Here is a 21,438-nt window from a genome sequence, read left to right as displayed (position 1 = left end):
TCGATCTAGTTTCATTCACAAGTAGGAAGTGAGAAACTGCCCCCTCTTTCTTAAGAGATTGTATCCACTGCCACTAAGTGTAAGCAAATATGGTAGTGAGTTCACTGCCTAGGTTTATATTCCTGAAAGGTTAATAAAAAGAAAAGAAATTGAATGAAAAAGTTTGAGATGAAGAGATTTCTTTCACTTTGTAGCAGGGTTTTTCATGACCAATTATATGGTTCACAGATTTGTAGTCTCTGGGGTTTGATCATGATCTGTGGTCCTTACGTCTCCATTTAGTAATACGTTTCCAAGGCTTTTTCTGTAGATTACTGACTTTATCATGGCCTCTTGATGCATAACTTTTCAGCATTTTCTTCAGAGAATATTCATTCTGGTGTTACTTGAATGTGTCTGATTTGCCTTCTAAGGTGCCTGTTTATTAAGAAGATTGGTACAATGAATTACAACCTGCTAATTTTAACTTTCATTGGGGAGGAATAAAGGCTATAAAGTAAAATTCAAAGTGAAGAATCATATTTCTTTCCGTCAAAGCTATAATGATCATAAGTCTATCAGTTATAAAATTATTACACTAGATGAAGAAAAGATAATTGTATGATATATCACTGACTGACTGATAACAGCCCTAATCACAAATAATAGGCCCATGCAATTTGCAAGGAGTTGTTTCATGTTTTCATCATCTCTGGCATTCCCTGGGGCAGGGGTGAGTGGGCGACTGGGTGGGAGGGTATTTATTTTGCAAAGAAATAACTGCATTTCATATGCTGATTGCATTCCAATTTTAGTTTATCTCTTAGCTTTCCTTTTAAGGAAGGGGATGCGGGAGAGTAGGTGGCTCCATGCCCTTGATTGGACACCTTTTCTTGAAGTTATTCTCCAGAGCATCCCTGGCTATTGAGCATACAAAGGTCCTTTGTAGCCACGATACTGGAAAACAGTGTGTCATGAGGACAAATACAAGGAAGTTCACCCTAGTCCAACAGTTCTCACTGACCACCACCACAGCCTGTGAAACAAGAAGAAGAGCAGTGTTCAACAAAACTAATTAAGTATCTCCTATGTATCAGACACTGTTTTGGGCATTGGCTATAGCCTCATAAAAACTGGCAAGATTCCTGCCCCACAGTGAGCTTTTATTTGGGGAGGGAATGGAGACAGTAAAGTACACAAATGAGAACCGGAGTTGCAGATGATGGTGGTGGTGATTGCTGGGAAGGATGTAGTAAAGAGGGGATGTGACAGAGAGTAACTGGAGCCAGGTCATGGTTGACTTTACTTAAGCCCTCAGGTACTGCTGCTCTGAAGAAGGGGCATTTGAGTTGGTTCCTAATGACTAAACATGATAAGCCAAAGAATGGGGAAGAGCACTCCAAACAAGGGGAACAGCAAGGACAAGGGTCCTGAGACTGGGTTAGCTGCAAAGTGGTTGAAGAACAGAAAGCAAAATGTGGCCACTATGGTATAAATAAGTAACAAGGGAAGTGGCAGGGAACAAAGCCAGCGACGCAGGCAGGGACTGGATCCTGAAGGGCCTTTGCAGAGCACAGCGAAGGGTCCATATTTTATTCGGAAATTTACTAGGCCAAATGCCTTTCTGAAACCTTTATTTCTCTTTGTGTTGTGTAAGTATGAAACCAAAGATAAAGAATGCAGCTGGCTAACCATTAACACTCCTGAGTCAGGATGATATGGGAAAAGAGATGAGCTCCCGTAGAGAAAAATGCTGGTAATAATAGCTTGCATGTTAGGGCACCTGTCTCCGAAGGAGAACAACATTATTAACGATGCCTTATCTCACTAATTGCAGTAACCTCATGAGTTACATAGGTGTACATTTTTGTGGAACACACAGGGAAACTCAGACATTTTAAATTGAGTTGTTCTTTGGCCTCTTAAATAGCACAAAGGTCTAGATAAAATAGAGTATGTCAAAGAAATGAGGAAAAGGAAAGAACTAAAATGAGAAATAAAAATAGCTATCAGGAATGCTGTATGCTCCCAGAGAAAAGGGCAGCCAAGCAAACTTTATTTTCTGTAAAGTCAAGAAAATAATAGTTGAGGGGTGAAAAAGTGTGAGAATCTCAAACAGTCAAACACACCATCAACAAGTATGGTTTCATCCCTGTTATTTAATTTGATATAGAATAGAAGTTACATATAGGGACTTCTGGGTCGGGAAAATCCAGATTCTAATCTAAGCTTTTGGATGTTTATTTTTCTTTCTGTTAAATGAGAATAGTAATAGAACCCACCTCAAAGAGTTGTGGTGAAGACTGAATGAATAAATACATAGAAATTGAGAAATTATGTTATTTAGCTAAGCTGGATGGAACTGGCCTTAACATTCTTCTAAATAGATAATATTTATAAAGTGGTTAAATTGCCAAAGTTAAGAAGCCTTCTTAACATGTAATATTGATTATGCTATTTTTAATTCTTGCCTAGGTTTTGTTCCTGGAAACAAAGAGTGATGTATGATCTAGTAATGTGGTTCAAGAAGAGAAAGAGGAGAATAACCTTCCATTTTGCTAAATAGAGGATTGCTGACCCTAGGCAAATTTATCTTTGGCAGTCTCCACACACCAATTTCCTCATCCAGTTTTTTAAGTCATTATCCTTCCTGAGCTTTCTCAGCACAAGTTTTGCCTTCTCCACTATTTCATAGATTAAATTTTCCTTTGATTCTTCTTTGGTTATTCAAAACTTAGATTTGAAGACCCATACCGCTCTTACTTACTTGTTAAGTGAAAGCAACCTGATTGAATTAATTCCCTCTTCACTGAAAATGATTAATAGCAAGGTCATACTTTTGAAGGTATTTATGGTTTAAAATGATATTTTTGTAATTCCAAAGTAATATCTAAATTGTAAGGTTTTATTTCATATAACTGAACAGGGTAAGAAAAAACTCAGGCAGTTGTAGAGAGAACACTTTGAGGGCTGGAATCAGCACCTAGGACAGCTCTGAATAATCCTTCCCTTTTACTATGAAATAAGTGTATTAAGGATTTTCATAGTGATGTTCATGGCTGCAGAATTAGAGGCTCTGAACAAAAAAAAAAAGGAAATAAAAAGGTCAGAAGTCATTTCTGTGAATGAGTCATTTGTATCTCAAGTGTACACTGACTTAGGAATATTAGACCTAGCATAACATTTTGGTCCCAGCCAGGTGCGGTGGCTCACACCTGTAATCCCAGTACTTTGGGAGGCCGAGGCGGGCGGATCACTTGAAGTCAAGAGTTTGAGACCAGCCTGGCCAACATGGGAAACTTGTCTCTACTAAAAATACAAAAATTAGCTGGGCATGGTGGCAGGTGCCTGTAATCTCAGCTACTCCAGAGGCTAAGGCAGGAGAATCACTTAAACCCAGGAGGCAGAGGTTGCAGTGAGCTGAGATCGCACCACTGCACTCCAGCCTGGGCAATAGAGCAAGACTCAGTGTCCAAAAAAAGGTTTTTGTCCCTTACTTTATTTGTATTTTATTTTTTATTTATTTTATTTTATTTTATTTTATTTATTTTATTTATTTATTTATTTATTTATTTATTTATTTATTGAGGCAGAGTCTCACTCTGTCACCCAGGCTGGAGTGCAGTGTCGTGATCTCGGCTCACTGCAAGCTCCGCCTCCCAGGTTCACGCCATTCTCCTGCCTTAGCCTCCCGAGTAGCTGGGAGTACAGGCACGCCCGGCCTCCTGGTCCCTTACTTTAGACTGCCAACAAACTGGGGTAATTAATGTCAGGTTTTTGTTTTTGTTTTTAGATGGAGTCTTGCTCTGTCACCCAGGCTGGAATGCAGTGGTGCGATCTCGGCTCACTGCAACCTCTGTCTCCCAAGTTCAAGCAATTCTCCTGCCTCAGCCTCCTGAGCAGCTGGGACTACAGGCACATGCCACCAGACCCAGCTAATTTTTGTATTTTTGGTAGAGACAGGGTTTCCCCGTGTTGGCCAGGCTGGTCTCGAACTCCTGACCTCAAGTAATCTGCCTGCCTCGGCCTCCCAAAGTGCTGTGATTACAGGCATGAGCCACTGTGCCCAGCCAAAAATCACATATTTTTATATCCTTTTAAAGAGGTACTGGGCCATTATCCTCAGCAAGTTGACAGAAAACCAAATACCACATGTTCTCACTTACAAGTGGGAGCTAGGATGAGAACACATGGACACATAAACGGGAAAAACACATGCTGGGGCCTATTAGATGCTGGAGGGCGGGAGGAGGGAGAGGATCAGGAAAAATAACTAATGGGTTCTGGGCTTAATACCTGGGTGATGAAATAATCTGTACAACAGACCCCCATGACCAAAGTTTACCTGTAACAAACCTGCACATGTACCCCTAAATTTAAAGTTTTAAAAAGATAGAGAAATATCAATTTTACTGTTTTATTTTTAAGTAACACAAGCTTTCTCAGACCATAAGATTATAGGAAGAATTTCTCATGAAGAATTATCTGAATCCAGGGTATATGTGCATATACCTTAAATGTGTTATAAAGAATACAGTTCATGCAATGTAAAGGATAAGATATCTGATTCACTTCAGCATCAATCTTGACTTGAAAACATAATTAGGACTAGCAAAAGAGGATATATTTTAAGTCTGAAAATCAGTTTTTTGTTTTGTTTTGTTTTGTTTTGTTTTGTTGCCACAGTAGGGTTGACTTGACTACTTTATCTGGTGGAAGTTACTCCCAGTGAGTCACATTCTGTAAACTTTCCTTTGGATGCTCAAAGATCATACTGATAGTGCTAACATTTGTAGACTACTGACTTTGGACCAGGCAGCATCTTAAGTGCTTTACATGCGTAATCTTAATCTTCAGAAAGTCCTATGAGATAGGAATTAATGTCCTGACATTAGAAGTGAGAATTGAAGTTCAAGGAGATTAAGTAACTCACCTACATCATACAGGTAGAAAGTAAGAGTGCTAAGTTTGTACTGAGTTCCTTCTGACTCCAAAACCAGAGTGTTAAACCATCATGCAGTTCTTCCTCTTGCTATATACTCTCTTACAGGGAAGTCCAGTCTTCCTTCTTCCTAAGTGGAAAGAATGTAAAAAATATGGCTTTGAAACTCAGGTTTTGTAAATTTAGATTTATTTTCACTACAAGTCTCTTCAATCCAGGAAGCCATAAAGTGTGCATCCACACACACACACACAGGGAGCAAATGGCAGAGAGTCAAGACATAACTTTAAATTTGCTGCATGATAGTGGGTTTTTAAAGTTACTCTCCAAAAATACCTCTTTTCTTTTTATAAATGGTGCAATCATCATTATGGAGATCATATTCGTAACAGATATATCACTTGACCATTTTTCCAAGTTGATATTGATCTCCTTACTGATTGCTTCTTTCAAAAGGAAGCAATAACAAAGGGAACTAGTGCTGACAATTTCTTGTTCTAAGGCCACCCTGGGAGAATTAATAGAATCCAGGTCTACCCAAGTCAGGAAAAAAGTGAATTGGTATTTTTTGACTTGCATTAAATAATACATGTATTACATGCATGGTTACTGTATCATTTTTCCTTTTTTCTTTTCTCCCTTCTCTCTGTGGATTCTTAACAAGCTATGATGTGTGATATTATCTCATTAACCTTGCCTGGCCATTTTAAAACTAAACTTTTTATACCTTCCTCTGAGTCATCCCACTCTGTGAATAGCTTCAGTTCTTCCTGTCCATATGTGTAATGGCTAGTCCATTAATTATGACCTAAATAAATTACTCTTTCTTATTTACTGTTAATTACTTCTCAAAAAAGGTCTTGGACCCTCTTGATTTTATTTCCTCTAGACTATATTCAGGTATTTATGGTAAGATACTTCTTCCCCAGCTCTAAATATTTAAAAATTTCCCAGACAAGAAATATGTGGACATTTTCCCCTTATTCTCTGATTTACTCCATGACCTGAATTCCAAATGTTTTCCTATATTAAGACTTTTTATTATTGATAGCATATTGCAGCTTTAAGGCCTTTGTACATATCCACTCCTCCAGGAACGTAACTGCTAAATCACTTCCTCTCTAGTCTCAATGAGATAACACATTCCAAATACTATAGCATATTTTCTAATCTCATTTAAAAATGAAATTCAGATATTACGTTCCATAGGAGAATAAAGGACAGCTGTCTTCACAAATATGATATGAAAACACATCTGCCACACAATTGTACAATCCTTAGCACATGGCTGTTGGGAAAAGTTACATAAAATGCTGACAAATGAAATCACCAAAAAGTAGAGGTATTTATTTTTTAAAATTCTACACATCACATGTCAATGAACCGCATATAAAGCTTGAAAGACAGGCTATTTTGAGAAACAATGGTGCATGGATATTAATTCCTTGTTTTACACATACATTATTTATTCAGTCATATCTTTAGTGACCAATTGCTAAAGGGAATACAACCCAAGTGTAATTGTTTAGCTACCTTCCTAACAAGGCAACAATCCTGCTTCTTAATAGAGTTGTTTCTGTTTGTTTTCTCCTTGTTCAACTTCACACTTTGCACCTAACATTTAAAATCTCCATGTTGAATGCCCATTCACAAAGAAAAGCAGAGGAGTAGAAGATTTGAAATCAAAGTACTTATACCAGCCCATCACACTATGTGTTGAAATGTGGATTTCTTTCCATGTTCACTGAGTGTAAATTTTATTTAAATGAACTTTTTTTGTGTCTCTGGCATGTCAAGTAACTGATTCGAAAGCTCTTTTTCACTGACTTTATGACATCATTGAAGATGCCATAGATTATGGTGCTTCAGAGCAGTAACTCTGGAAAGAGACAACACATGAGTTTGCATCTTCTGGCCACTTCCCAGGTGTGTGAAGAAGGTGCTGCACCTCCCTGAGTTTCAGCTGTGTCACCTATAAATTGGGAGTTTAAAGTATAATGGAATTAAATGAGAAAAAATAAGAAAAGTACTTGGCCACATGGTATGACTACAATATAGTCTGCAAGTCAATTCTATTGTTGCTATTAGTGTGAAGGTCACAGTGATAGAGCATTATCCATATTCTGTCTCATAATGCCTACTGCTACTGATCATTACCCAAGTACCAAGGCTTTGGAGATAAAATGACTCTGGATCCTCATTTCTCACCTTATACAAAAAGCAACTGAAAATGGATTAAGGAATTAAACCTAAGACCTGAAACTATAAAAATTCTAGTAGATGACATCGGAAAAACCTTCTAGACATTGGCTTAGGCAAGGATTTCATGACCAAGAGAACCCAAAAGCAAATGCCATAAAAACAAAGATAAATAGCTGGGACCTAACTAAAGAGCTTTTGCACAACAAAAGGAACAGTCAGCAGGGTAAACAGACAACCCACAGAGTGGCAGTAATCTTCACAATCTATACATCTGACAAAGGACTAATATCCAGACTCTACAACAAACTCAAACAAATCAATAAGAAAAAAAATCAAACAATCCCATCAAAAAGTGGACTAAGGACATGAATAGACAATTCTCAAAAGAGGATATTCAAATAGCCCAAAAACATATGAAAAATGCTCAACATCACTAATGATCAGGGAAGTGCAAATCAAAACCACAATGTGATACCACCTTACTCCTGCAAGAATGGCCATAATCAAAAAACGGTAGATGTTAGTGTAGATGCAGTTAACAGTGAACACTTCTACACTCCCGGTGGGAATGCAAACTAGTGCAGTCATTATGGAAAACAGTGTGGAGATTCCTTAAAGAACTAAAAGTAGAACTACCATTTGATCCAGCAATCCCACTACTGGGTGTTTACCCAGAGGAAAAGAAGTCATTACTCAAAAAAGATACTTGAACGTGCATGTTTATAGTGGCACAATTCACAATAGCAAAATCGTAGAACCAACCCAAATGCCCATCAATCAACGAGTGGCTAAAGAAACTATGGCATATATATATATATATATGATGGAATACTATACAGCCATAAAAAGGATAAATAAACAGCATTTGCAGTGACTTGGATGAGATTGGAGACTATTATTCTAAGTGAAGTAACTCAGGAATGGAAAACCAAACATTGTATGTTCTCACTGATATGTGGGAGCTAAGCTATGAGGACGCAAAGGCATAAAAATGGTACGATGAGGCCAGGCATGGTGGCTCACTCCTGTAATCCCAGCATTTTGGGAGGCCGAGGCGGGCGGATCACGAGGTCAGGAGATCAAGACCATCCTGGCTAACACAGTGAAACCCTGTCTCTACTAAAAATACAAAAAATTAGCCAGGCGTGGTGGCGGGCACCTGTAGTCCCAGCTACTTGGGAGGCTGAGGCAGGAGAATGGCATGAACCCAGGAGGCAAAGCTTGCAGTGAGTTGAGATCGTGTCACTGCACTCCAGCCTGGGCAACAGAGCGAGAGTCCATCTAAATAAATAAGTAGATAAGATAAAATAAAAGAACGATACGATGGACTTTGGGGACTTGGGGGGAAGAGTGGGAGGGTGGGCAAGGGATAAAAGACTACAAATGTAGTGCAGTGTATACTGCTTGGGTGATGGGTGCACCAAAAGCTCACAAATCACCACTAAAGAAGTTACTCATGGCTGGGCATGGTGGCTCATGCCTGTAATCCCAGCACTTTGGGAGACTGGGTGGATCACGAGGTCAAGAGATTGAGACCATCCTGGCCAACGTGGTGAAACTCTGTCTCTACTAAAAATACAAAAATTAGCTGGGTGTGGTGATGCACTCCTATAGTCCCAGCTACTCAGGAGGCTGAGGCAGGAGAATCACTTGAACCTGGGGGGTGGAGGTTGCAGTAAGCCGTGATCATGCCACTGCACTCCAGCCTGGCAACAGAGTGAGGTTCCATCTCCAAAAAAAAAAAAAAAAAAAAGAACTTACTCATGTAACCAAATGCCACCTGTATCCCAATAACTGATGGAAAAATTTTTAATAAATAAATAAATAAATAAAAATATATGTGGAAATATTACTGGTAAAGGCTTAATCATGAGTGTACAAACTTTAACATAATACCCATTTACACACATAGCTCTTTGACTTAGAAAAAATATCATGTTGTTAACTATTAGGATCTGGGTATTCATACCTGAAAAGAACAATTTGAGGCATGTAATCTTTCCCTAAACATGTGCATAAATATCACGTCCTTTGATTCACATCTACAGCTCACTCTAGTGTGCATTTGCTATTTGAAACCTTTCCTTAGTTGGAATGTTTGGGATATGCTTTGGCACTGAATCACAGTATTCCACAATGAACAGAAGAAACATACTGACTACCAGCCTTGTAGCATGAAAGGTCTTGTGCTTGCCTTCATGCCTTTTCAAAGATTATCTCATTAAATCTTTTCACATGATTCTCATGTTGAAACAAAGAAACATTCATTGTCATTATATTTGTGAGAAAATTAAGACCTGCCCATAGTCAACACAGCTAATAAGTGGCAGAGATGGTTTTCAAACTCAGATCTGCCCAAATACAGTCTTTCCATTTGCTCTATAGGTAGGGTTCATCATCTGGAATCTATTTCAATTAATGACTAATAAATGTTTCTGATTATTTTCTCAAATACCAGATTAATGAGATACACTTCAAATGCCTAAAACCTGTATACGTGAATGAATTCATAAACTAAGAAGGAAAAACATGAATACAGTTTTTATAGTTAAAAATCATTGCCCCTATTTCTCATTTTCTTTCTCATTTCTTAATACTGTTTCTCTAGTCAGAAACCATGATTGATTTTGCCTAGATGATACCTGATCTCTACTATCTCTCAGCTCTTAATTTTTCATGCAACTCTGGAAACTGAATGGGCTATATGTGCAAAAATGTAGATGACTTACTCTAAGAACCTATATGCAGAAGTGACAATTCAGACTGATTCAGTGTTACTTTTAGGGATAATGGTTTAAAATACTAATTCCATAACATATTTTTAAAAATCTTGGTTTAGTTCCTTTTGAAGAAATCTCAGACCATGTCCATAAAGATAAGAAAAATACCATGTTCTACCCTCACCTGGTGTCCATTGAATAAAAAGAAGTTTATTACATCAGCAATGTTTTTCAAATCATAGCTTTGATTTGTTTTGTGCTGAGTATGTGTGTGTCCTTCATGTGCACTTTTCACAGCCCAAACCTGGCAGTCTTTGGGTTGCTATGATTAGGTGTTATGTGTCAGACCTGCCTGCTTGAGCCCCAACAGGACAGAAGCTGTGTTCCCACAATGCTTGCCTTCTGAGTTGGCAGTCAGATGGTACTTAATGGAATTTTTATGAATACATAAGTGATGAACACAATAATGTACAAACTTAAAATGTCCCTAATTCCAGAAGAATATGGTAATTAAGACATGTATATGTGTAATTTTTAAAATATCCTTAGCACTCCTTGAAACTAAGCCTGAGTGTGGAAACATTCCAATTTGTAACTGCAGCCTTCCTGATTGTTGTTAGGAGTACATGAGATAATCATCATAAAATACTTACCAAAATGGCCAGCATGGAGAAAATCATCAGCAAATGTTACTCTGCTCTAATGTGCACAGCTAGATGGTATGCAACCCTGCACAACATACTTGAATTAGAAGCCTTAAATCCGATAAAAGGTTATTAAATCAAATGTAATAGACAACAAAAAATGAAATGGCACTTAACACACTCCTTATTGAGAGGATTTACATTTGGGAGGGTGAAAAAAATGTTTCTTAAACAATAATATATCTCACTTGATTAGACATATTTCTTATATCAACTCATTTGTATTTGTAACGGCTTATTTACCTATACTGTGATCTTTGAGTTTATAAATGTCTTATCTCTCTAACCAGACTTGACCTTTTTGACTTAATAAAACATTCTTCTAAAAAGAACCATGAACGGTACCTTCTAAATATTTTAAAGTACACCGCAAAACTTTAAAACAATCGTGTGATGTCTATTTGTACATTTTATACGGAGTTGTGTTTGTGTATAAAGAGGGAGAGTCACTCTCCGGGTATATATGGAGAGACAAGTATAATTATATATAATAGAATGGTTTGTGAAGTGAACAGAATTGTATCAGAAAACCCGATTTTGCATCCTGATAATGATATTTAAATACAGAGAGGTCTTGGGCAGGTTACTTAACATCTTTAAACCTCAGTTTCTTCACCTAGACCTGCACTGTCGAATATAATGTCCTGGCATGATGGAAGTCTTCTATGCCTGTGCTGGCCAGTGTGATAATCACTAAGTGCATATGGCTATTGAGCACTTGAAATGTGACTAGTGTCTGAGGAACTCAATTATGAATTGTATTTAATTTTAATTATTTTAAATCTAAATAGGCACATGTGGTAAGTAGATATTTTAGCGGGCAGTATAACCATAACATCAAGGAGGATGGGACAATATCATATGAAAAGAAGCTCTCCTGAATCCCCCAGGTATGGGTGCTACCAACACAGTTTTGAGCAGAATGGTTCTCTTTTGAAATAGTGGTACTCTCCCATGATATCTTAGGACTTTAAAGTGTAAATGCTTTTTCCCCTTATTTCTTTCAACAGATCTTGACAACTTTAAAACAAGAACAAGAAGCACTGTGTCTGTCCGTCGAGGTCAAGGAATGGTGCTACTGTGTGGCCCGCCACCCCATTCTGGAGGTACATATAAATGCACTGACATGTGCACGCTTCACTCCCTCTTATTTTTCTTGCTCAATGTTCTCCCTCCTGACACCAGCTGAGTGCACAGTGTCATTTATAGAGATTCCCAAAGCCCCTCCATGTAGAGGAAAAAACCATTGTGAATGCCTCCCATCATTAGGACAGGAAAATATCAGATTGTGCAAATTTTCCACCCCACTGCAGTCTACCTGGCACAAATAGAAAGACACCTGAGTCAATCAAAATCAGAATGCTGTTGCTTGGTAAAGCAGTGTCATTAAAACTACTCATTCTTCTTACAACTTGATTGGGTTAAAGAAGATGGCCCTGATTTAGTCTATCTCCTGGTTGGTCTGGGAACTGTCTGTGAACTATTTCTACTAGCAATACTTCTGACACCAAATGTATGGGTTTTTTCCACACTAACAACCAAGTCTCCAATCTTCTGGACACCACCTGGCTGTCCAACGATTCAGTTCCATTTTTGACAGTAACTACCCCACTGACTACTCTGGGATGGTTAGTGTCAGAACTCATAGGAGAAAGGCTCAGTCCCACAAGGCTGCCCCCACTTCAAATGCCACTTTCAAGTGCTTGACCTCCCATACTTCTGAGTAACTGGCTGTAAAGTGGGACTCCCAAAACTCCCTCCTTGGCCTCCATATTTGCTAGAATGGCTCCCAGAACTCAGGGAAAACAGTTTACTTACCATACCAGCTTCTTATAAAAGATATATAAAGGTTACATATGAACAGCCAGGTAAACATATAGAGAGAGTGAGGTCTGAAGGGTTCTGAATGCAAGAGTTTCTATCTTTGTGGATCCTCCCCGCATGTGGATGCATTCATTAACCCTGAAGCTCTCCAAACTCTGTCATTTAGAATTTTTATGCAGGTTCTGTTATGTAGGCATGATTGATTGAATCTATGGCCATTGGTAATTGAACTCAATTTCCAGCCCTTCTCCCATCCCCAGGAGTGGGGAATGGGGAGGCTGAAAGTTCTAACCCTTTAATTATTTGGTTGGTTCCTCTGACAACCAATCAATGGGCCTCACCAACAGTCACTTGGTTAGAATAAACTCAAAGTATTGCTGAAAAGGGCCTATTTATGAATAACAAAAGACACTCTTCTCACCAACATCACTCAGGAAATTACAAGTGTTTTGGGATGCAGACCAAATATATATATTTCTTATTAATTGCAGTGTCACAGGATCAGACCAAGAACAGAAGTTCCTTGACCATAGAATCTAGATCACTTTGTGGAGACTCATAACAACTAGATCAGTTAGGAATGTGCTGGGCTGCAAATAACTGAAAACCCAGCTCATAATGTTCTTTTTTTTCACATGCAACATTTTCTCTTTCTTTCTTTTGAGACAGAGTCTCACTTTGTCACCCAGTCTGGAGTGTGGTGGTGTAATCTCAGCTCACTGTAACCTCTGCCTCCCAGGTTCAAACGATTCTCATGCCTCAGCCTTCCGAGTAGCTGGGATTACAGGCGTCCACCACTATGCCTGGCTAATTTTTATATTTTTAGTAGAAATAGGATTTCACCATGTTGACCAGGCTGGTCTCAAACTCCTGACCTCAAGTGATCCACCAGCCTTCGCCTCCCAAAGTGCTGGGATTACAGGCATGAGCCACTGCACCTGGCTGGCATGCAAGATTTTCAAAGGTATACAATCTAAAGCTAGCACAGCTTTTTGAGGATGTCTTCCAGGACTCATGCCCTTCTCTGATTCTTCTCTGAAGTGCTTAGCATGTGGTATGGATGAGGCATGAAGTCTGCATTCCAAACCAGATCAAATGGGAAGAAGCAAAGACAAAAGGCAGTAGTTTGTTTTTGCTTGTTTTTGTCATTTCAATTTACCTTTTTTTATCGGAAGTTTTCTTTGCCTGAGGACTTTGCCTCCATTTTATTGATCACCCTGGTGGCAAAGGAGACTAAAATATCAAGTATTTTATGCAGATATATTATGCCCTGGAAAATATCATAATTTTACTAATAAGGGAGAATATGGAGAGATGTGTAGGCAATTTGCAGCATCGGCTAAAAGGAACTACAAATACTAAAAGGCAAATATAACTGCATATAAGGGATTCAGTAGTGTGGAGGTTTAATAAATAGTAATATTTATTAGGATTCCACTAACGTCTGTAATGACAAGATTGATAAACTCTACTCTTGGAAATCCAGGCTGAAGTTTAGTTAAATATCTGCTATTCTTGTTATTGTCTTAATTTTCAGTTCGGCTTTCCATATGATTAAAAGAACAAACTTTTTAGATTTGGAATTTGAAAACACTATTTTATTTTTGTCCTCTGTTCAAAAGTTGTAATGTTTCCTTTCTCATCTAATTCTGAGCTAACATTTCCAGCAGAAAATAACAATTAGTAAAGGAGCTAAGAGGCGTGTACTTCAAACATCCTGCATACGAAGGAAAGGTGGGAGAGGCAGGTTCCCCTCTATGTCTGGATCAGGGACATTGAATTGTTAGGATTTCTGGCTTTTGAAGACTAACAGAATATCTAGGTTTGATTTCAGAGGTTTGTGTTTGGAAAATGGGATTGTTCTTCAGGATTTCATTTTCCTTTCAAGTTAGTATCAGAAGCACTAAATTTGGAGTCTGGGATATGAGTTTTGATCCTTGTTCTGTTTCAAATCATTATTTGATACTGGGAAAATATCTTCAAATTATTTATGCCTCACTCTGCCTATCTATACAATGAAGAGATTAAAAGAAGTCTCTCAAATCCCTATTGATTCTATCAATACATAATTATAACTCAATAAGGGCTAAACATCTTGTTTATCAAGTGTGTTTGCATTATTGAAGGCCTGTCTTTTATATGAGAAAACCACTTCACTGTGGACATATATTTAGATTCAGGTGAAGTTCACTCAGACTAACACTTCTCTTTTTAATATGAAATCTGATCAAAATAAAAATGGAAGATTTTACTAATTTCTTCTGCATGCTACCTTCACTGCATTAAGTTTTCATCACATGGCAGCAACCCTAAAAATTAATCTTGTAGATATATTAAGAAAAAACACCACTAATGTCTGATGTAATGATCTCTTTAGGAAAGGCAAAACACATGAAGTGATGCTGTGCTGCTGCACAATGAAGTACCTGACTACTTTCCCTTTCCCACAGAGAAGTATATTAAAAATTTCCGTAGACATCTACTGAAATGCACTTGTCTCTGCTGGCAGCAGTCAGCAGCTCTGAAATCCAGTTTCTTGAGCTGTTCTGACATTCCTGACAATCTTGATGGTGAAAGACAAGGAAATAAATATTCTTATTATGAGCTCTATTAGAAACGGTGCACACAGTAACGCTGTGGGCAAAGCAGGCACGGCTAAGACGTTTTTGAGAAAAGAACAAAGAAGATATTCAAGGTTATAAGAGAGCATCTCAGACATCCATCAGTTTTGGACAAGGGAGACAATGATTATCTGATGAAATCCTTCCAATTTCTCAAAAGCCTCCAACGCAACTGTACGGCAGTGATTCTCTCACTGCTTTTCTGGGCTGTGTGTCACCCTAAAGCTGGAACATTCACTGTGAGCCACTGGACATACTGAGCATTTTAGACCCAGCATATGGTCTCCTGGTTTCCATTGTAACAGATCATGCAGAGGAAAGGAAATGAGTCAGCCTTTTATTATATCAGTGGGGTACTGAGTAATGGCATGAAATCCATTGTAAGGGACATTGCATGTCCTATTTCGAAAGCTGTGCGGTGTCAGACCTTCTTAGGGTAGCAGAGAAATGAGCAGCAATTAATCTGTTTTGAAAAGCATTTCAGTCAGCAGGTATTTCCAGTACTCTACCAATCACTATGTGTGGTCTCTTTGTCATCTCTTGGTTTATATGTATGAATTCAGATGTGATGGTTTTGCATAGATTTTTACCATTAAATATAAGAAAACACCAAAAAATAGAAATCACTTTGATGGACTCTGGCTATCCTTGGTGCTCCTTTCTATTAGAAACAGAGATTATTGAGGTCCAGAATGTCCACTTTGCTTTCTGCCAACTTCAGGGTCACTGGGCACCAGGAATTCATGACCTTTAACCAAGCTCTCATTAAATAGGAATAGAACAGAGGAACTTTGAGATTCTTCCTTCCGATGTATGAAAATTTCTAGTTTATTCATCAATAAAATCCTCACGAACTGTTCATCAAAAGAGGTTTTTGTTCATGCCTTCCTTTTATGTCACCAAGATGCTTGCTACTCAAAGGGTGGTCCATGTACCAGCAGCATTGGCCTCACCTGGAAATTTGATAAAAAGGTAAAATCTAAGATCACACTACAGCCTACTGAATTGGAACTTGCATTTTAATAAGATCTCCAAGTGGTCATATGCACATTCAAGTTTGAGATGCCCTGAGTCAGTCATAGCTGTGGTTCCCACACACACCCCACCTCTGGCCAGTGAGGGTTAACAGCTTGAGAATCTGGAGGGCAAATTGTTAAAACCATAGGTGTCCAACCTGTTCACAAGGATATTCTGATTCCATAAATCTGGGGTAGGGTCGTCAAGGCTGTTAAAAAACAAACAAACAAACAAACAAAAAAAAACAAAAAAAAAACAGGCCAGGCACGGTGACTCACACCTGTAATCCCAGCACTTTGGGAGGCCGAGGCAGGCGGATCACTTGAGACCAGGAGTTAGAGATCAGCCTGGCCAACATGGAGAAACCCTGTCTCTGCTAAAAATACAAAAATTAGTCTGCTGGTGTGCGCCTGTAATCCCAGCAACTTGGGAGGCTGAGACAGGAGAATTGCTTGAACCCAGGAGGTGGAGGTTGCAGTGAGCCAAGATCGCACCACTACTGCACTCCAGCCTGGGCAACAGAGTGAGACTCTAGCTCAAAAAAAAAAAGCTCTAGCTGACTTGCTCACTCTGAGGCAGCACCAGATTTAAGGTCCATTCACTTGGATCATCTACAAAACTAGCCCAGGTCCAGCCCTGCTGAGATGGAGTGCTTTGATTTCCATATCACTCAAGCGGAAGGGCTGAGCATTCCTTATGTGAAATTTTTATTTAAAATAATTCATTTATTTATTTATTTTTTGAAACAGAGTCTCATACAAGGCTGGAGTGCAGTGGCACAATCGCGGCTCACTGCAACCTCTACCTCCTGGGTTCAAGCTGATTCTCCCACCTCAGCCTCCCGAGTAGCTGGGATTACAGGAGTGCACCACCACACCTGGCTAATTTTTGTATTTTTAGTAGAGATGAGATTTCACCATGTTAGCCAGGCTGATCTCAAACTCCTGACTTCAAGTGATCTCGGCCTCCCAAAGTGCTGGGATTACGGGTGTGAGCCACTGCACCGGCCAATTTAAAATAATTCAAAATAAAATATAGTTACCTTAGGCTTTATCTTTGACTTTATATGTTTTTGTTCATAAAGGAAATGAAAAACTAAGAAAAGGCTGACATTTCCTAGACACTCATACTCAGAAGTAGCATTCTAGTCAGGTGCAGTGCCTCCTGCCTGTAATTCTAGCATTTTGTGAGGCCAAGGTAGGAGGATCACTTGAGCCTAAGAGTTGGAGATCAACCTGGCAACACGACTGTCTCTAAGAAATAATTTATTTTATTTTATTTGGGACAGAGTCTCGCTCTGCCACCCAGTCTAGAGTGCAGTGGCGTGATCTCAGCTTACTGCAACCTCTGCCTCCCAGTTCAAACATTCTCCCACCTCAGCCTACCGAGTAGCTGGGACTACAGGCACATGCCACCATGCCCAGCTAATTTTTGTATTTTTAGTAGAGACAGGGTTTTGCCATGTTGCCCAGGCTGGTCTCAAACTCCTGACCTCAGGATCTACCCACTTCAGCCTCCCAAAATGCTGGGATTACAGGTGTGAGCCATCGCACCCAGCCTAAAAAAATAATTTTAAAACTTAGCCAGGTGAGGTGGTGTGTACCTCTAGTCCTAGCTATTTGAGAGGATGAGGTGGGAGGATTCCTTGAGCCTAGGAGTTCAAGTCTGCAGTGAGCTATGATCACACCACTGCTCTCCAGACTGGGCAACAGAATGAGATCCTGTCTTAAAAGCAAACAAGCAGACAAAACTCAGAAGTAGCATTTTCTATTCATCCAACTTTCCTACATTATTATCGGTGAATGTATGGCCTCCCAGAGTATATTTGAAAAAGAAAACCACCTGACTCTGATTCTAAGATTATTTTCATTGTTATGGGTTTTGGAGAAACTAGCTAGAATTTTCATCTTTAGATTGCTTTTACGCAGAACACATCCCCCCTAGAGTAGGATCCTATCCACAGGGCATCAGACCCAGGGACCTTAGAACAGAACATCTGTAGAGTCCTTTATGGTGTTTATAATGCTTTAATTTACATTATATTATCGCTGAATCCTCACAATAATCCCATAAGAAGTAAGGACATGTGTTTCATAGATAAGGAAATAGAAACAAAGAGATTATGTGAGAGCACACTGTAATCACTGGCAGGAACAAGTGATTGTTGCCTAGAATGTGCCCTTTTATTTGTACATAGCAGAAAAGAGTGGAAACACGCACTGTACTTTCTATGTGACTAGTTCTTTGGCCCACACCCCAGGTCAATTAAATCTGAGTTTCTTGATGGCAGGGGATCCTCTGGCATCATCCAGGTAATTTTAATATGTAGCCAGGGTGGAAAACTTGTGTCCCTGCATTACAAAATCAAGTAGGACTTATCCCAGCAAAACGTCTCTATATGCAAATCTCTCCAAGGTTCCATAAATGTAATTTTACATGGACATACCCACACAGATTATAATCACAGCCCTTAAAAGAAGCAAGCATGCCTTTCCACAGCATGGGTATTTCAGCTGGACCATGTTGTATTTGCGGTAGGACAGAGATAAAAATGTGAAAGTAGGACACCCGTGTTCTAGTCCTAGCTCTCCCATCAACTTGCTATGTGGTCTTGGGCCAATTATGTAACTTCTCTGAGCCCTATTTCCTCATTTGACTTGTTTCTGTCTTCCCACACTTACTCTGCTTTCGGTATCAAGATATCACCTTCAGAGTTAGACTCACCCAGTTTCTTACTTAGTCCAAACTATGCTGACAGGTCATTGAGCCAGGACTAATCTTACTGTGCTAGAATTTAGCATCCTCTATGCCCAGAATAATCTTCAAGACATCCACATTCAAGTCAAGTTGCCAACTCTGCCTAACTCCACATTCAATGCCTTATTCTCATCTTCTTCCCCCAACTGGCTCCTGGGTCTACCAGTTTTATATAATTTTAGATTTTCAGGTACCTCCTTAGTCCAGACATTTAGCTTAACTATTGTCCTCATTTCTTACCCAAAGGTGCATGAAATCCCATTTTAACCCCACTCTAAATCTCCAACCATAATATGGTATTCTTTGCATTCTAAGTATTGCTTAAGTCTAGGAAGTCTAGTTATTGGCCCCACCCATCATATCAGACCTCCTTGGCTGTTGACATTCACCTGGCTGGGTCCTAGGTTTGTCAACTGTGCTTTGGACGACTGGTCACTTTCCTCAGGAAGCAGTCCCTGTACTTCCCGCTTACTCCCTCTACTTTCTCTCATTACCTTTTTCAGGCTCCCTCTCCTTCCCCATATCTGGGTTCCTAGCATCACTTTTAAATCCTCACATACTACTATAATGCCAACCAAATGGAATTCATCTATGTCCTGTAAACTTTTCAAATCTGTTATGAGGATTAAAAGACATAACAAATGTGGCAGCAATTTGCACAGTTAAAACTTCCAGACAGCCCTGATTTTATTAATTAGGTTTGGTTTGATTATTTTCATTTGCTTAAGCTTGAAGTCAAAGTTAAATCAGAGAACTGCTCATCTTTGGAGATATATGATTGTTGATATACATTCATATAACAACTTTTATGTAGGCAAATACTTTTCAGATATATCTCCCAAGAGATTTGTATGGAATTTACATCTATTATTAACATAAATTGGTTATGCTCTGGCATTGTGGCTTTATTAGCCATTCTTGTAACATTTGAGAATTGCTCTTAAAGACTTTACAGTTAAGGTAAACTCTACCAATCGTCTTCTCATAAGCCAAACCCTGTGTGATTGTTTATATTTGCATTTTCTATTTAGCGTGTACAGTATATACCTGGACTTCATTTCCTTAGAAAAAACAAGGCACTAGGTAGACTTAGGAGGATCCAGAACTTTAAAAATACTGCTGAAATAATGCTGAGAATATTTTTAATAGACTAAAGAATGTTGTCTTAAACATATTTTTATGTGGCAGCTTAAAAAAGCAAAATGTGAGATTTTTAAATGGTTACAAAATTAACAATCACTTAATTGTCATAAAAAAAGCTATAAGAACATTGCTCTAATCACCTTTTCTGGTCATATTGGGAACATGATTGAAGGTACATATGGGAACAAGGAAAGGCCCAGCATTTCACTTGAGTCATCTCATTCTGTGTGTGTGTGTGTGTGTGCGCGCGCGTGTGTGTGTGTGTAATGAGAGAAGTGCCCAAATATAGTCCTAGTTTTAAAAACACAAATAACAAATGATAGCTAATGATCTTAGGGTCCTGAGTCTTTGTTTCTTGATCACCACTGAGATAGCTGCTCTTTGATACCAATTTCATGTCACCTGAGAAGTGACTTCCCTGAGAGATGCCTTATCACCTGCAAGTAAATTAAAAACCACAGGTGTCCAGTAGGTTAACACTGATTGTGTTGGAGATCAGTGATTCAAAAAAGGTCTTGTAATAAGGCAAAATGTGGGTTCTCGTCATCTGGTCTTGGAACTTACAACATGATGTTTAAAATGTCGGCTGGGAGTGGCATTGCAGTACTGCTACTATGCCATTTTTCAAGAATGTTGAGGTCAGCCAAACTTGGTTTAAACCACCTTTTATAACATAATTTCTATGAAACATGCATTGTGATTTCCATTTCTTAACGGAGGAACTTTATATATTCACTTTAGTAGCCATCTATCTCAATTCAGAGGGGAAAGGTTAACATTTAGTTAGTGATAGGCTAATCAACATCATCGACTACTAGATATCTTTTTTTAAAAATCAGGAATTAAATGTTCTTCTGTTTGTTTTTCTTGTGACAGGGTCTCACTCTGTCACCTAGTCTGGAGTGCAATGGCGCGATCATGGGTCATTGCAGCCTGAAACTGGGCTCAAGCAATCCTCCCACCTCAACCTCTTGAGTAGCTAGTACTACGGGCATGAGCCACCATACCAGGCTAATTATTTTATCTTTTGTTAGAGATGGGGTCTTGTTTTGTTACCCAAGTTGGTTTCAAACTCCTGGCCTCAAGCGATCTTCCTACCTCAGCCTCCCAAAGTGCTGGGAGTACAGACATGAGCCACCGTGCCCATCTAGGAATTAAATATTCTTAAGTCGATCTTGTTTGGTGCTTCTTGACTCTACTGTGTTCCTTTGAAAGATATGAACTTGGACTCCTTTATCTGAAATATAATCGGCCAGTTCCTCCCTTTTTTCTCTTTCCACTTTGCCAATCAGAGGGAGTTACAGCACATTAGTGATGTAATCAGCATAGAATAATGTGAAACAGTTTATAAAGTGATGACTTTCTGCATTCATTAAGCCTCCTCTTTCACCCATTGAGCAGCAAAAGAGAGCCACATTGATCAGGGACAATTTGTGATAAACTATCTGACCCAAATGGCCTGGGTGGAGTGTTTTGTGTTTAGAAGGATAGGCACTGGGAGGGAGTACTTGACCTCACTACACCAAAGG

At 39.0% G+C, this 21,438-nt stretch overlaps 1 protein-coding gene and 1 long non-coding RNA gene across 6 annotated transcripts in view; one reads left to right on the top strand and one right to left on the bottom strand.

The window, feature by feature from the left end:
• The window catches only part of CNTN4 (contactin 4), an 891,247-nt gene that overhangs the window by 631,076 nt on the left and 238,733 nt on the right, over positions 1 to 21,438 (top strand). Inside the window, exon 6 of the mRNA XM_031662718.1 lies at positions 11,558 to 11,653. Within this exon, the coding sequence (XP_031518578.1) occupies positions 11,558 to 11,653 (96 nt within the window). The remainder of the gene's footprint in view (positions 1 to 11,557; positions 11,654 to 21,438) is intronic.
• LOC103881954 overlaps positions 205 to 21,438 on the bottom strand; it is a 45,565-nt gene continuing 24,331 nt past the window's right edge. For 2 of the 5 annotated variants that reach the window (XR_643574.4, XR_643573.4), the window contains 3 exons: positions 10,497 to 10,572; positions 4,913 to 5,051; positions 205 to 417 (listed from right to left, as the gene is read on the bottom strand). This is a non-coding gene — a long non-coding RNA (uncharacterized LOC103881954). Of the gene's footprint in view, positions 418 to 4,912; positions 5,052 to 10,496; positions 10,573 to 15,858; positions 15,946 to 21,438 lie in introns of those variants that run through there. The other 3 variants (XR_643576.4, XR_643575.4, XR_001899679.3) reach the window with 2 other exon arrangements.

Source organism: Papio anubis, chromosome 2 (genome assembly GCF_008728515.1).
Source record: "Papio anubis isolate 15944 chromosome 2, Panubis1.0, whole genome shotgun sequence".
NCBI lineage: Eukaryota > Metazoa > Chordata > Mammalia > Primates > Cercopithecidae > Papio > Papio anubis.
Note: the sequence above shows the minus strand (reverse complement) of the source record. Positions and strands in the feature narration are given on the sequence as shown.